Source organism: Paralichthys olivaceus, chromosome 23, assembly GCF_024713975.1.
Source record: "Paralichthys olivaceus isolate ysfri-2021 chromosome 23, ASM2471397v2, whole genome shotgun sequence".
In the NCBI taxonomy this organism is placed as follows: Eukaryota; Metazoa; Chordata; class Actinopteri; order Pleuronectiformes; family Paralichthyidae; genus Paralichthys; species Paralichthys olivaceus.
Genome location: NC_091115.1, coordinates 16,856,919 through 16,871,080, shown reverse-complemented (window position 1 = coordinate 16,871,080; position 14,162 = coordinate 16,856,919). Strand labels below are relative to the sequence as shown.

Below are 14,162 nucleotides of genomic sequence, written 5' to 3'. Positions count from 1 at the left end.
GATAATGTATATTATGATTTGGCGCCATACAAATAAATTGAATTGAAATATTAGCAGTAACTATGTCAAACTTGTCCTTAAGCTCAGACAATCAAAAGCTTTAAATGAATATTTTGTCCCTGATTTGTTTTGACCCATCTCTGTCTCTTTCAGGTGTTGCTGTTGTTGTGCATTTCAGACTGGATGGTGCACTCCATGTGGCGGAGTGGCAAAGACCCAGACAGTTTTTCCATCCCATACCTGACCGCACTGGGTGACCTGCTGGGCACGGCCCTGCTGGCTCTAAGCTTCCACTTCCTGTGGCTCATAGGAGACCAGGACAGCGACGTGGGTGACTGAGGCAACAGCGACATGACAGAAACCCTACTGCCTGCCAGCTGACCTCTCATGCCTTTAAGCCTTGTGGGAATGTGGGTGCTCTCTGTCACTCGCCAGCACATTCCTCCGCTTCCCGTAACGGATGAAACTTCACTTTAACCGCATTATGGTTCAGAAACTATTTTCTGCTCCTGGCTTTTTTTTTTCTACACGCTAAAGACGTTAAATTTACCTTATAGACTGTTTTCAGTAGCAATTCAAATCTTTGTCATTTGCACCAAAGCACATGCATATTATATTGCTGGTTTTGTTTAGAAGACCAGGGAGACACCAGCTAAGAAAACCTAGTTGATGTGTAAGTATAAGCCAGAGGTCTTTTTCTAAAAAACAATTTGGAAGGAATACTTGTGGGGATTCACCACCCACAGTGTCACAGAATGTGTGTGTGTGTGTGTTAGTGAAGGGACACAAGTCTGTGGAGTTCAAGAAAAGTAGTCCGTTCTTATTTATCTGCAGATGTTTTCTTTACATCCCCCCTCCCACCACCACCACATTTCTTACCTGCCTCTGGGGACCATCAAGTAAAATGACTTAATTCCAGATTCAATCTAGCGAATGATGTTTACATGGGAACAGGCACTGAATGAAATAAATCGTAAAGATAAAAGAAATGAATAATATTAAAGGGAAATCTCATTAAGTTTAGTTCAAAATAATCTTTGCAGCCAGACTGCCGAACCAGAGGGGCTGTCCCCCTGTGTGAAAAGCCATTCATGGAAGATTTGAATTGTTTGTTGTCGAAAAGTTTACATTCCATATAGTTCTCTCATCCCAAAAACCCTTTCTCCACAAACAGGTATACAAGCATCTGATGAAGGTGTGTGTGTGTTGTGTGTGTGCGCGTGCATGTTATTACCTGTTTCAGGTTACCTATGATTAAATTCCACTTCTCTATTAGAGAATCCATCTTGCCCACATTCACCTGTGTGGGGAGTAAAGACAGAATAATAAAAACCAATAAGACGGAACTCAAACCACAACAGCCATAAAAGGTGAGGCGCACTAAAGTAGACTCCACCCTGTGACTGCTACACACAAGGAGCACACGACGCTAGAGTTAGGGTAAATGCAAAAAAACATTTTATTAACAGTAAAACATATTAAATGAAACTATGGGACTGTGAAGGCCTGGCCACAAATACAACACAACAATAAGAACACATTAGCAATAAAGAAAAAATCTTAAAAGGTATAAAAAATCAAGCCAATGTTGTTAAAAGGTCATAGGTACCCTGACTTTCGACCCCTCTCATGGGTTAAGCTCCAAATACACTGAACACCCACCCTGCTGCCTTTGTTAGACTTTCATTAGACTACATTATGACTCTCCACCCCACCAGTTTGTAATACAGACTTCTGTTTGTGGTCTCCACGCCTAAGCTAAAACATTCTGGATGAAATCATCAGTTCTTTTCTCAGACTTGACAACGCTCCTCCAGAGTTATACAACTTTAAAACTTTTACTTCGGCTGACATGTAAATGAAATTTTTTAATTTAATATTCCATGACAGATCAGACAGGAGCGGCTTAAGATGAACAGTTTATCGTCCCACCCTCTGTGTGCGTAAATGGCATTTTCCTTTATGTTTCCTTTATCTAACGCCAGGAGTAACTAACTACTAACTTCTCTTGTTTCTACATGGATGGTTGTCCGGGGACGACCCTGTGACAGGGGACAGCGTTAGAATAAGGAACTAAGGGGAGGAGGTCTTCATTGATCCATCATTCATTCAGACATGTGCGTTATGTCTTTTAGGGTGTTTAATCGTTGCATTCTTAGCTTCCTGTTACATTCTGTAAATGTTAACACACCTCTCTGACTCATATTTGTACACAAATCACATGCTGTTTAAATGTGTGTGGTGTCGACATGTGTTCACACAAGTAAAGTTCGATCTGATTTTTATTTATAACAGCTTAATGGTATACACATAAGCTGATTACACAATTTTACGTCAGAATTTGATCCGGATGAAGCAGCCTGATTATTAAATTACTCCCTGAAGCTACAGGAGGAATGACTTGAGATAAATAAACTCTTAAATCAAACCACACCCTTATTGTGGTGATTCAGCAGCCCACTGTGTGTGTGTGTGTGTGTGTGGACACAGTCAGTGGCTCTGTTTAACTCCAATACGTGCCTCTTTAGTATTCCTCTCTTTCATTATTGTAATTTTCTTTCTAAAACATTGTAATACAGTGAAATGACATGATGATCTTTTTGTACTCACTTTCACGTGTATGACAAGAACTCTTCTGTTTTTTAAGGGTTTCATTCCGTTTTAATTTCTGGCTTGAAAATATCATAGAAATAAAAGTTCCCACATTCTCTTTGGCAATATACATTCGTTCAAAGTTGAGATTTTTTGTCTTTGGGAATGAAACTTTCTGTCTGTTTTTTTTTTTTTTGAGCCAGTAATGTCAAAATAAATATCCTTCAATTAAAATCCAACTCATTTCAGGTTATTTTTCTTGAAGGGTTGAGGTGGTACTGTATTGAAAGAGAAAGGCGCCCACCACACGAGTCCAACAGATGAAAGCTCAAATATTGAGCCGAGAGGAAAGTCAAAACCTAAATCCCCCCTCTGTGCAAGAAAGCCGGTTGTCTATGATCCAGAATGATTTATGTTCTCAGGTGGTCTCCATGACAACGCGATGGGAATGCTCATCAGAGAGAGAGCTTGGAAAACAGGCAATTCGTGTTCAACATGCAACTTCAACACTGGGTATCACTAAATTCTACACACTGAACCTTTAAAATTGACAATCCTTAGGCAACAAAAAATAATCAAGGACGACACCCGTTGCTGCACACATACAACATTTTCTCCCCCTTGAACGCATCATTTTCAAATATAACTATGTAAACACCATGTTATTACCATGGTTACAAATTAACTAGAGGGATATTCTGCTGTCAGACTTTCAATGAAAGCAACTTATTGTCTAGCATCAACACACAGACAGTATATCACTTTTCAAGTGGCTTTGTTGGTTTGACTGCATTACAACAGTGTTGCTAATGCATATGAGCAAAAGCTATAATAATCACAAACAATTTTCTAAAACAAAATTCTAAAACCAATCAACTGATCCACAGCCAGTTTGATTCAAACTGAGACGGGAGTTTAAACCCTGGCAGCTTTTCTCAGCAGTGTTGTAAAATGATTCTATCAATTCGTCCACTTGAAGAATCTTTAATTACATTTGCGTGGAACAGCAAACAACAATGTCAGACCAAACTCCATTCAAAAATCTCTTAAATTAATTCTACCCAATTTAATTCCACAGAGTGACAGTGCGAGCTGAATGTTAAACAATTTTTTCAAAATACGTGCTGCATGATATCAATCAAATCAGTCAATCAAATGTATTTATATAGCACAGTATCACAACAAACAGTTGTCTCAGGGTGCTGCACAAAAGTCCAAGATCTTAAAAAAGACAAAATCCAACTTGTTCCACACCGAGCAAGCATGAGCAACAGCGGGGGGGGGGGGGGGAAACTCCCAGGTGGAAGAAACCTGAACCTCGGTGTGGACCGCCTCTGCCAGGACCGGTTGGGGTGAGTGGAGAAAACAAACAAAAAAAGTGACATGCAGCGCCTAAATGTGCATAAAAAATATAGAAAAATCTGCATTGATACCAACCATCTGAGGATAGTTAACAGTGCATGGAAATCCACTTCAGTGACGTCCTACTCCTCAAATCGTGCATGGGTGGGGCTGCCTTGTCAGACGGACGTTTCTGAATGTGACCCGTCTATCCAGCAGCATCTTGTTGAAATGTTCTGCGATAGTGAGGCCCAGGTTACTCTCTGCACTTCTGGCAGGGGCAGCATGTGGGTCCCATATTCCCTGATATCCATTCCCTGTCTCTCTGGCTTCTTCTAGTTTACCCAACAACTGACATTAGATGAGCAGGGATTCAGCCAAATCCTCCAAATGCAGCTCAAGTACAGTCATTTCTTGGACTTCATGGCCTCAGGTGCTCTACAGCTGAAACTGACTCTCTCCAGCCTTCAGTGCAGAAACTGGCAGAGAACTGCAGGGCTCACATTTTAAAGCAATTGTGCCCAATTTAGGTTTTTTCCTAAACCCCCAAACTTTTTTCTTGGTAGCTGCTGTCTCTTCTTCACATTTCTAGTTTTATTTGATGCAGGATGGTAAGAGACCTTGATAATTGTTAGGGTGGCACTGACTCGAAAATGGTTAAAGGGATAGTTCACCAAAAAAGAAAATTGACTTATTGTCCAATCACCACGATGTCGATGGAGGGGTGAGTGGAGTCTCAGGGGTAAAGTCAATCACGACCGCTTCCTCTGACGTTGAAACAACAGAGAAAAACATAATGTGCCTCCATACAGCCGAGACATTCATATTCGCCTCAAAATAAGATCATTTACATCGTGTTTTAGTGTGGCTACATCCTCTGAGGATGTAGCAAGGTTATTATAGTTTTGAAATTTTCATTAGTTTTAATTTTGATTTAGTTTTTCAGTTTGCTTTTTTATTTCAGTTTAGTTTTAGTTAGTTCAACAAGTGATTTTGTAGTTTTAGTTTAGTTTTAGTCTTAGTTTTAGTTTGTCCAGGTATTAAGAGAAAGCCTTGACTTGTAGAAGCTGAAAAAGGATGAAACAATGTGTGACACCAAATATGGTTTATCAAGTCCTTTAATTTCATTCTTTAACCATCACCTGCAGGACAGGCAGTAATCCAGGGAGAAAACGAAGCGGAATTCATCTGCAGTTCAGTTTTAGTTCGTTTTGCATTGTTCATTGTAGTTTTTATTTAGTTTTCGTTATTCAGTTAACTAAATTATTTTTTCATTGCTAGTTTTAGTTTTCGTTAACTATAATAACCCTGGGATGTAGCCACACGAACACCACAGGAGCAGTATGGAGGCATTTTTTGTTTTTTTTACATGCAACGAATCGGTCACCATTTACTTCAATTGTTTTGGATTTGGCTGCGACGCTGTTTACTCCTGAAACTCCAAAAGTGTTGTGTGGACTCAAACACTTCAACCACCCCTCCATTAGCATAGTGGTGAGTAGATAATGGTCGAACGTTTAAAAAAGTGGATAAACAATTCTATTCTTTGTACCAGTGTATAATGTTCACGCAGGAATTAGAAATATAAGACCTTCGGGGTTTCCATGAAGTCCAACACCCAGGACTATGTCCATCATTCATTAGGGTTTGTCCACAAGAGGAGACACAGCATCATTTAAACTTCAGAAAAAAAACAAATGACAGGGCCGCAGTGGATCATGATGATTGATTATGATGTTGTATTCTAATCGTGTTGGCTGCTGATCGTGGACTATGATTACTGCTTGAAATACAATATTTCTTCTCAGATACTCTACCATTACTGCAAGAATTCCTCATTTAACTTCCATTATGCTACAAACTGTTTACTCTAACCAATGCTGTAAATACTCTTATTTTACTGACATCCCAGTACATGTGGCGTCTATTGCACTTCTGTCCGTCCTGTGAGAGGGACCCTCACGTGTGACTCTCTCTGAGGTTTCTACGTTCTTTTTCCTTGTTAAAAGTTATTTTTTGTAGTTTTTCCTTAGTCTAAAAAATTGTGATTTGTGATAATGGGCTATACAAATAAAATGTGATAGATTGATTGCAATATAACAGATCAGTGAACTGTAAAAAAGGAGAAAATGCATAATAAAAATTCAAAGTATTTGAAAATGTTGAGGTGCATTAGAGGAACTCATTCAGTCGTCCTTGTGCGGACACTCGTCCTCAAGTAGAGGCAGGGGAGTTCAGTGACTGAACCTCTATGAGCTGATTGTGTGGGTTCTCGTGAAATAATATGTATTATATGAGAAACAACTTTAAAGGCAGATGTCATAATGTGTATTTTTGTTGGAAAGAGAAGGAGACAGTTCTAGAGGCGAAGGGACAGAAAAAGTGGTCTCACTTCCTGGGATGTATAACCGATGGATTTCGAGTTTCTTTGAACACTGTGCATTCCAACACTCTTCATGACTTCAGCATTGTCCAATGGATTTTCTTCCCTTTCATGTGATCAAGGCTGAAAGCAGCAGCTCGACTATATATTATTCAAACGTATAGATTTTCTCAGCGGCTGAGAGAATCAGTTGTGCTCTTTGTATCAAATAACAACATCTAAAAACTCCTCATTATCACAGAGGTGAACAACACATGCCAGACTCCCATCAGACTGCACTCTATTATTAAAGGGAGAAGCAATGATTGATCGAATTCAGTCGGTGTGTGCGAATGTGCTGTGGTTTTCAACAAGCCTCTCTTTGAGTGCAGACAGTTCATTTTTAACTTGTTCAGTAGGGTGCAGTACCAGCTTGATAAATCGAGCTGGGAAGTTTCAGGGGTACGTACGCTCTGCTTCGTCTGCCGGCTCTGCAGCATGTGACCCAGACGGGAGCAGAGCACCTGTGAAACCTAACCCCCCCCCCCTCCCTCCTCCGTCAGTCATCCACTCACCCATGGGGCTTTTAATGTGGAGCCTCCAGACAGAGGGGGCCACTTGGAGGTCTGGCAGTAGCTTGCAGCCAGACTATGAATCCCCCTGCAGCTCCCTAGACTTTCATGAAAACAATAGATGCTTCACACACGGCATAATTGGAAACAGATTCCTTCAGAGGCCTGTGGGTGTTAACAGTCAAGGTAAGGTGCCGTCGAACAGTGTGCCACATTGAAAACAAGCACATTTATTGAATTTATGAAGCAAAGTTTTGTGACGCTGGTAACAATCAAATCATTATGTTATTATATATGTTATATATATGGTTTTACTGATGAATGGAAGATTTCACATAACATGGTGACTTCTACACCCCTGCTGCCCATGTAGGCTCTCAGTTCTATTCCTCAGTGTGCATCTTCTCAAACTTCAATCTGGTGGAGGTGAGTGGGGATTAATATTTAAGAGCAACGATAGATGACATTTTATTTGTAAAGAAGCTCATGAAGTCATTATTGCCGAGAGTTAAAGGGCCAGATGACTCAGGAGAGCAGCTGGGGTTGCTTTTAAGTTTTTCACTCACATTACTGAAAAGATTTTACATTAGATTCGACATTACAAATTATATCTACCAGACTGAAACGAACCATTAGGAGGTTTATTTGTGTGTTTATTTTGGGTTGAGGTGTCATGTTGTGTGGAGCAAGGCAGAAAGGATTGACTGACACTTCACGTTGTTAGTGGACAACTTGGCACACCTGGCGGCTGAGACATCCACAGAGCGCAACGTCAACTACCTGCACATGGAAACCCGATCATTACAATCGATTGTGAATTATCATAGCGTCCGATGGTGGTGGCTGCTGATCATGGACTATGATCACAACAAGACAGCTTGATGCACAACATGTCTGCTCAGATACTCCTCAGTTCATTTGCTTTCCATTATGTTACAACCTTTTTATTCTAATCAATGTTGTAAATACTTTCATTTTGTTGATGTGTTCAGTTACACGTGGCATCTATTGCACTTCTGTCTGTCCTGGGTGAGGATACCTCACATGTGGCTCTCTGAGGTTTCTACGTTCTTTTTTTGGTATTTTCCCTCACTCTTGTTGAGGGTTAAGGACAGAGGATGTTGCAGCTTGTTAAGACCCTATGAGACAAACTATGATTTGTGAAAATGGGTTATACAAATCAAATTTGATTGATTGAGTCTGGCTGAAAAGCCTAAGTACAACTGTATGAAGTGCTTTATAAATAAAATTGCCTTACCAAAAGAAGTCATAAGCTCCTTTGTCAGAAAGTTAGCCTGCACATAGGTAAGTGAGCCATACGTTCATTTCATACATCGCAGTGGCAAAAGTAATGTAGTTACCAGCTGAATGTGTGAGCTGATAATGGTGAGCCAAGCATTTGTGAATAGTGAGCAAGATCCCTTTCTCACAGATGTTTTATTAAAAACACAAAAGATGCCAATCATTCAATTATCTAAATATATCCAATATGTCCACATGTGAACTTATTAGTTTAACACAGCTAAATAGACTGATTTAGACATGTCTGAAGTATTAAAATAATCTTAACAGACATTTAATCTGGCAAAGAAAGAGAGTGAATGAACAGGCAAAAGCCTTATACTGTATATTGAAGAAGGAATCATGGTTGCACTCCTCACTCATATCAACAAGAAATCCAACAGCAAGAAATCCAACTTGTACTGGATAAGGTTTCAGCTGAAAGGACTTCAGGTCAACATGAACTGTATGTTTAATTTGTACTGCGAGATTTAACAAAGCCGGCTGTGGCTGAGGGGTAGAGCGGTCGTCCTCCAAACAGAAGGTTGGCAATCCCAGTCTTCCCCAAATGCATGTCAAAAGGTCCTTGAACCCTGAATTGCCTCTCATAGGAAAAAAAAGTGCAATGTATGAATATGTGTGTAAATGGGCAAATATAATGTCTCTATAAATACTTACCATTTACATACCTTTATCTGGTGTCAAGCAGTACACAGCCTGAATGTACTGAGCTGTCACAGTGATCTGCTTTGACCTGCAGTCCCTGTCCGTCCATCCTGTGAGGAGTGGTCACTCACACTTGAAATACTGACCGCAAATGTTGTATTTTCTCATAAAATCCCAAAGACTGCAGGTAACTGGCCTGGCTGTGACACTGTGACCCCTGCACGTCCACCACAGTGTCCTCTGTCTTTTGCACTGACAGTAACTGTTCTCTCAACACTGGAGATCGATAGTGCTGTTGCCGAGGTTGAATGACTCAGCTCGTTGTGGGCGCCCAGGGCTCTGGAGGGAAACACTGGTCGATCTGTCTTCATTCAGGCAGTTATCAATCTTACTTGGCACCAAATCCAAACAGAAACAGAGGGATGATGCTGGAAGCCATTCACAGTTGTATGTGTGCCACCCTGTGAACACTGCAGACACACTAATTGCCCGTTGTCAGAGAGGGATAGAGTGAGGACACATTTCAGGCTGAGTGACAAAGACCAGCTGGTGTGTCATCGCTTGATTTCAGAACAAACACACTGTAACGAAGTGCTGTAAGAAGACAGTAACATTCTGTTTTCCATTCAAATGTACTGTGCTGTAGAAAACAATGCATCCTGGGAACTATTTATGAGCAGCTTGCTGTTTTCCCTTAAATATTGCAATATACTGGAAACAGCATTGCATTCTGGGGGTGATATCAGAATCAACGGTAGAGAGGTCCTGCAAAAACAAACTGCTACTAGATTTCTAGAAGACACAAGTGGAACACAGAGTCGTGGAGCCAACTCTGGACCTTTTTTTAGAGGATTATTCATCTGAATCCTGCATTTTATGAATGAGTCTTCGGTAAGTTGAAATTAACTTTATCTGCCTTGCATCGTTTGCTTACTTCTGCTCTTTAAACGCTGATTACAACTGTTACTTAGCTAGCTTGCAACACTTGCACGTGGTCCTCTGAATTAGCCATGTAGTGATTTGTGAGTACAGCAGAAAAGCTAATTTTGAAATGATCATTTTGTAGTTTAGGCCAATTTCATTTCCTAAAAGTTATTCTTATTGGCTTTTTTATGGTCAGCTGGTTTACAGCTAGGTGCACTATTGTGAGTTTGTCATCTGTTTATTTTCATCATAACCTTAACTCCACTACAGCTTTAGTGATGTTAGAGCTTATTTGGCGTTGAGGTTTAACTAATATTATTGTGTACTATTTGTATGTTGTCCAGCTGCTGATGGCCCACTTGACAAAGACATCAGATGGACTCATTCATCTAGTTTGTTTCTCTTTTCATTCGTACTGCAATGACTTGTTGCCATCTTAATCCTCATCTAAAAAAGCCAATATCCTCACCACAGTTTTTTTTATCTGCTCTACAGCTGTCTTCCACAGTGGTGGCGAAAGGACACTCAACCTGCTTTTGACTCCTCGTCTAATATTGCTCGGTATGTATTCAGAATATATCTTATATTGCATATCAGATGGGTTTTTTAAGTTATCTGTATTAATAATAAATAAAGCATGGGTTTTCTTTCTGTTGGAGATGTTTGCAAAAGTCCAGATTCTATTTGAGATGACACTTGAATCATGTCTCAGGTGGGGAAGTGCCTTTGACAGTTGGACACTGGATGATCAGCCTTGAGGATTGTATGTCACATTTTTCACATGTATTTTCAACCCTTACTTCATAAACACTTTACTGTAGACATCATATATTATCTACTGTATTTCTATCCAACCTCTAATCTCATGTGTTCCTCTGTGTTTTGTAGAGGCTTCTCTTGAATCAACCCAGAGAGAGAAACAAAAGCTGGGGGAATCGTCTCCAAGAGGACAGTCAGAGTCATTCAGAGGAAACCTGTCACAATCCACCTTATAGACTTTGAATGGAATTTCTTAGGTCAGTGAGAGCTCTCTCCCAAGGCACTTCACATCAAGGCAACCATGGTTATTCAATGTATGTCTTTAACATGTGATCATATTCTTGCATTATTTCACTTAAAAAAATGTGGGTATGCTTACCTCGTATGTACATTAAAGGGAACATGCTGTCCCAGGGCAGGTATACTATTGTAGGATTTGATCACTTAAGCCTTTTAAGGTTACTGTGTATAAAACAGCCAGTATCTGAGCAGACCCTGTATCCTCCACTTTACTTCACTCTGTTAAAAATACATATCAGTTATTGGATGTATTTACTTTATTTATCAGTTCTAGGTCTCGCTGCTTCACATGCAAAGCCTCAGAAACCATAGTTCTAATTGTGACAGTGTTTAAAGGACGATGTATCTTTCCATTGTGTTGTTAATGAATAGATTTAAAGAGATTTGTCTGGTGAAGGCACTCTTATGTTTACAAGGACCATTCAAGTCTGACTGGCCATGGTTTAGACTCAGCTTTCCCTTGTTGGTGCACAGGCTCAGTCCTGGCCTCTTGGCACTTGCAAAAACCAATGAGCACTAGCCGCTCCTTGCTTGGTCCCTCCTTTGGCAATGTGGTACCATCTTTACCTTGAACCTCGTATCCCCATCTCTACCTATCTCCAGTTATGTTTTATCATCTCTTGCACGTCATGCACAGTGTTTCATCTTTAGTTTCACTGGAATAACAACTCCTTGTATGGTTTTGGTCAATGTGGGAGAGGGAAGAGCTCTTCCTGACCTTGACAGCAAAATGTGTGTGTATGTGCACGGGGAATGTGTGTGTGTGTGTGTGTGCATAGAGCTAAATGTGTGTGTGTGTGTGTGTGCATAGAGCTAAATGTGTGTGTGTGTGTGTGTGTGTGTGTGTGTGCACGGTAAAAATGTGTGTGCGTATCTTCCATTCATGACTACACCTGGTCTGAGATTATTTACTGTTCTTCAGACCCTGGGGCAGATACTTGTAACTTTCCCGGACGTGTCCTGCAACTCCCTGTGAGCACATTGCAATCATGTTCGTGTTATTGCTCCAAACAATGGTCATGCTGAAACTGGGACAACTAAAGCTGTGAACAAGAAGAGATGGTTACTGAAAATGGTGCACACAGTGTTTAATGACTTAAAAGTAACACATGGTGCTCAGTGTTTACCATCTTAAACGTAATACTCTCCACAGTAACTGTCATGATCTGTTAGCTTGGAATCTCAACTATGTTTCTATCAACTAAAAACAGCAAGTATTTTAATTGGTGTTACCTTTTATAAATAAATGTTGGGTTACTCAATCGATCTTTTCTTTTGAGTGTTTTGGTTGCTGCATTTTAGCTACCTTTAAATCATTCAGTATATTTTTTACAGAATATCAAATCAAAATAGCGAACCAAGGTTTTGGTAAAGAGAAGTTTAATTTAGAGGAATTATGCTGCTATTACATTACATTGTACTGTTTTTGAGATTATGTTGAATTTCCATTTATAACAATATTGTACAGACTGATGCTAATCTTAAACTGCAAATTTAAGAAAAGACAGCACAATACAGTATGAATACTGTAAATTAACAGTAAACTGCAGCACTGCTGCCAGCACTTCACTGTTAATTGACATGGCGATTGTTTACAGTGTAATTACCTTCGCAGAGTCCCAACTGGGTTCTAGCATCGACTTGTTAACTCAGGCAAGCTATTTTCATCTCACAGCTAATTCTTTAAAATACACCCACACAGACACAAACCAAAAAAAGAAAACATTAAAGTATAGAAACTACAACAGTGTGACACTAATGAAAGAAATCCTTCACAGTAGCTTTACAGTTGCGGCTGTTTATCTGCTGTAAAAATGATGCATTTGAGTCAAATATGAATGTTGTTAGATTAGAGATTAGATTAGATTAGATCAAACTTTATTGATCCCTTTGGGAAGACTCCCTCAGGGAACTTAAAATTCCTGCAGCATTACAGGAAATAAAAATCATAAAAAGAAACAAATAGTAAAAAAGACAGTAAAACAATTGACATGTTATTTAAAAGGTTGTGATGAGGCTATTGCATAGTGTCCAGTGTGTTATATTATGACTGAAGAAGAAGTTGATAGTTACTTCAATTGTATTTGATCCAGAGGTGCCTTGTGGCCTCAAACACTTCACCCACCTCTTCATCAGCATATTGGTGAGTGGATCGTTAGTGAATTTTCATTTTTTTTGGTGAACTATCCCTTTAAAGCTGCACTGTTGCATGGTTTCCTGTTTGTATTTCCACTGGATCAGATGACTGTGTAAAACCGAATGTTGTTGCTCTTTAAACAGCTGTACCAACGATGAATCGAATGGATCAAAATGAATGCGGCAGAAACATCCCACGTTTCTTCTTTTCAAGCATCTGTGTGATTACTCACTGTGAAACTGGACCACTGACAGTTGGAAATTCAAGTATGTTATGCAAGTAGCAGCTAATGAGGCCTGGACCCTCTTCCTGTAGCAGAGAAAGGAGCTGGCAGCAGAGAACTCCACCCCCCCCCCCCCATATTTTATTACTTTTCAAACTTCTATTTGCAGTTCAAGTGGCACACTTTTGATTTGATCTGTTTTTATGATCAGAGATGAAAGAGCCGCAGAGCATCAGCAACAGAAGAAACTAACAGTGAAGCCAAACTTCATGGCTCTATCCATATGACAAGTTCAGTGACAATCTGCAGATCCAGTGCCTGTGGTGTCTCTGGCTCAGCCTCAAGCTGGAAACTGTCTCAGTCCAGACAGCACACCAGGAGGAGTGGCATAGTGGCATAAACAGTGCAGCCTTAAGATGAAATGTTGAATATTATACTGTATCTTGCAGACTAATTTCCAACTTCAGTCTTCATATACAATAGAGCAAATAAGTTTTCAATAACTAAAATAACTAATTGCAGATATGTTGCTGCAGTGTAGGGGTGTGTCTGTCTCCTACCACACATTAGTCCATCAGTGTAGAAAATGTTACAGTGTACAAATAATGCTTTTAGTTGGGTACTTTTGGGTATATCGCTATATGGCAACAATGTGCAAGAATGGAAACTATACCTCAGTATAGAAGCTTGGCTAAACACCCATAACAACCATTTTCACCAAAACAAAACACAATCCAAACACCAAGCAACTAAATCAGCTTGTCGAACAAACATACAAAAAACCCATGTCCACAAAGCCAGTATTAATGACCAAGGTACAGTACAATCTATCATATGACAGACTCTGCCTTTATCATTAAAAGAGCTAAAAAAACCACATCCATATAAAGTCTGACATGCCTTAATCCAATGCGTTATTTCCTAGTATCGATACAATCGATTGATTACCTTTTAAAATTATGTTAGAATGATATATGTCGTCTGGAAGGCCAACTTGCCAAGCAC

At 39.8% G+C, this 14,162-nt stretch overlaps 1 protein-coding gene across 1 annotated transcript in view; it reads left to right on the top strand.

Annotated features, from left to right (window-relative positions):
* Window positions 1–2,826, top strand: part of slc41a2b (solute carrier family 41 member 2b) — a 31,332-nt gene extending 28,506 nt beyond the window's left edge. The window contains exon 11 of the mRNA XM_020099841.2: window positions 154–2,826. Coding sequence (XP_019955400.2) covers window positions 154–339 — 186 coding nt within the window. The 3' untranslated portion in view covers window positions 340–2,826. The remainder of the gene's footprint in view (window positions 1–153) is intronic.
* The last annotated feature ends 11,336 nt before the right edge of the window (window positions 2,827–14,162 follow it).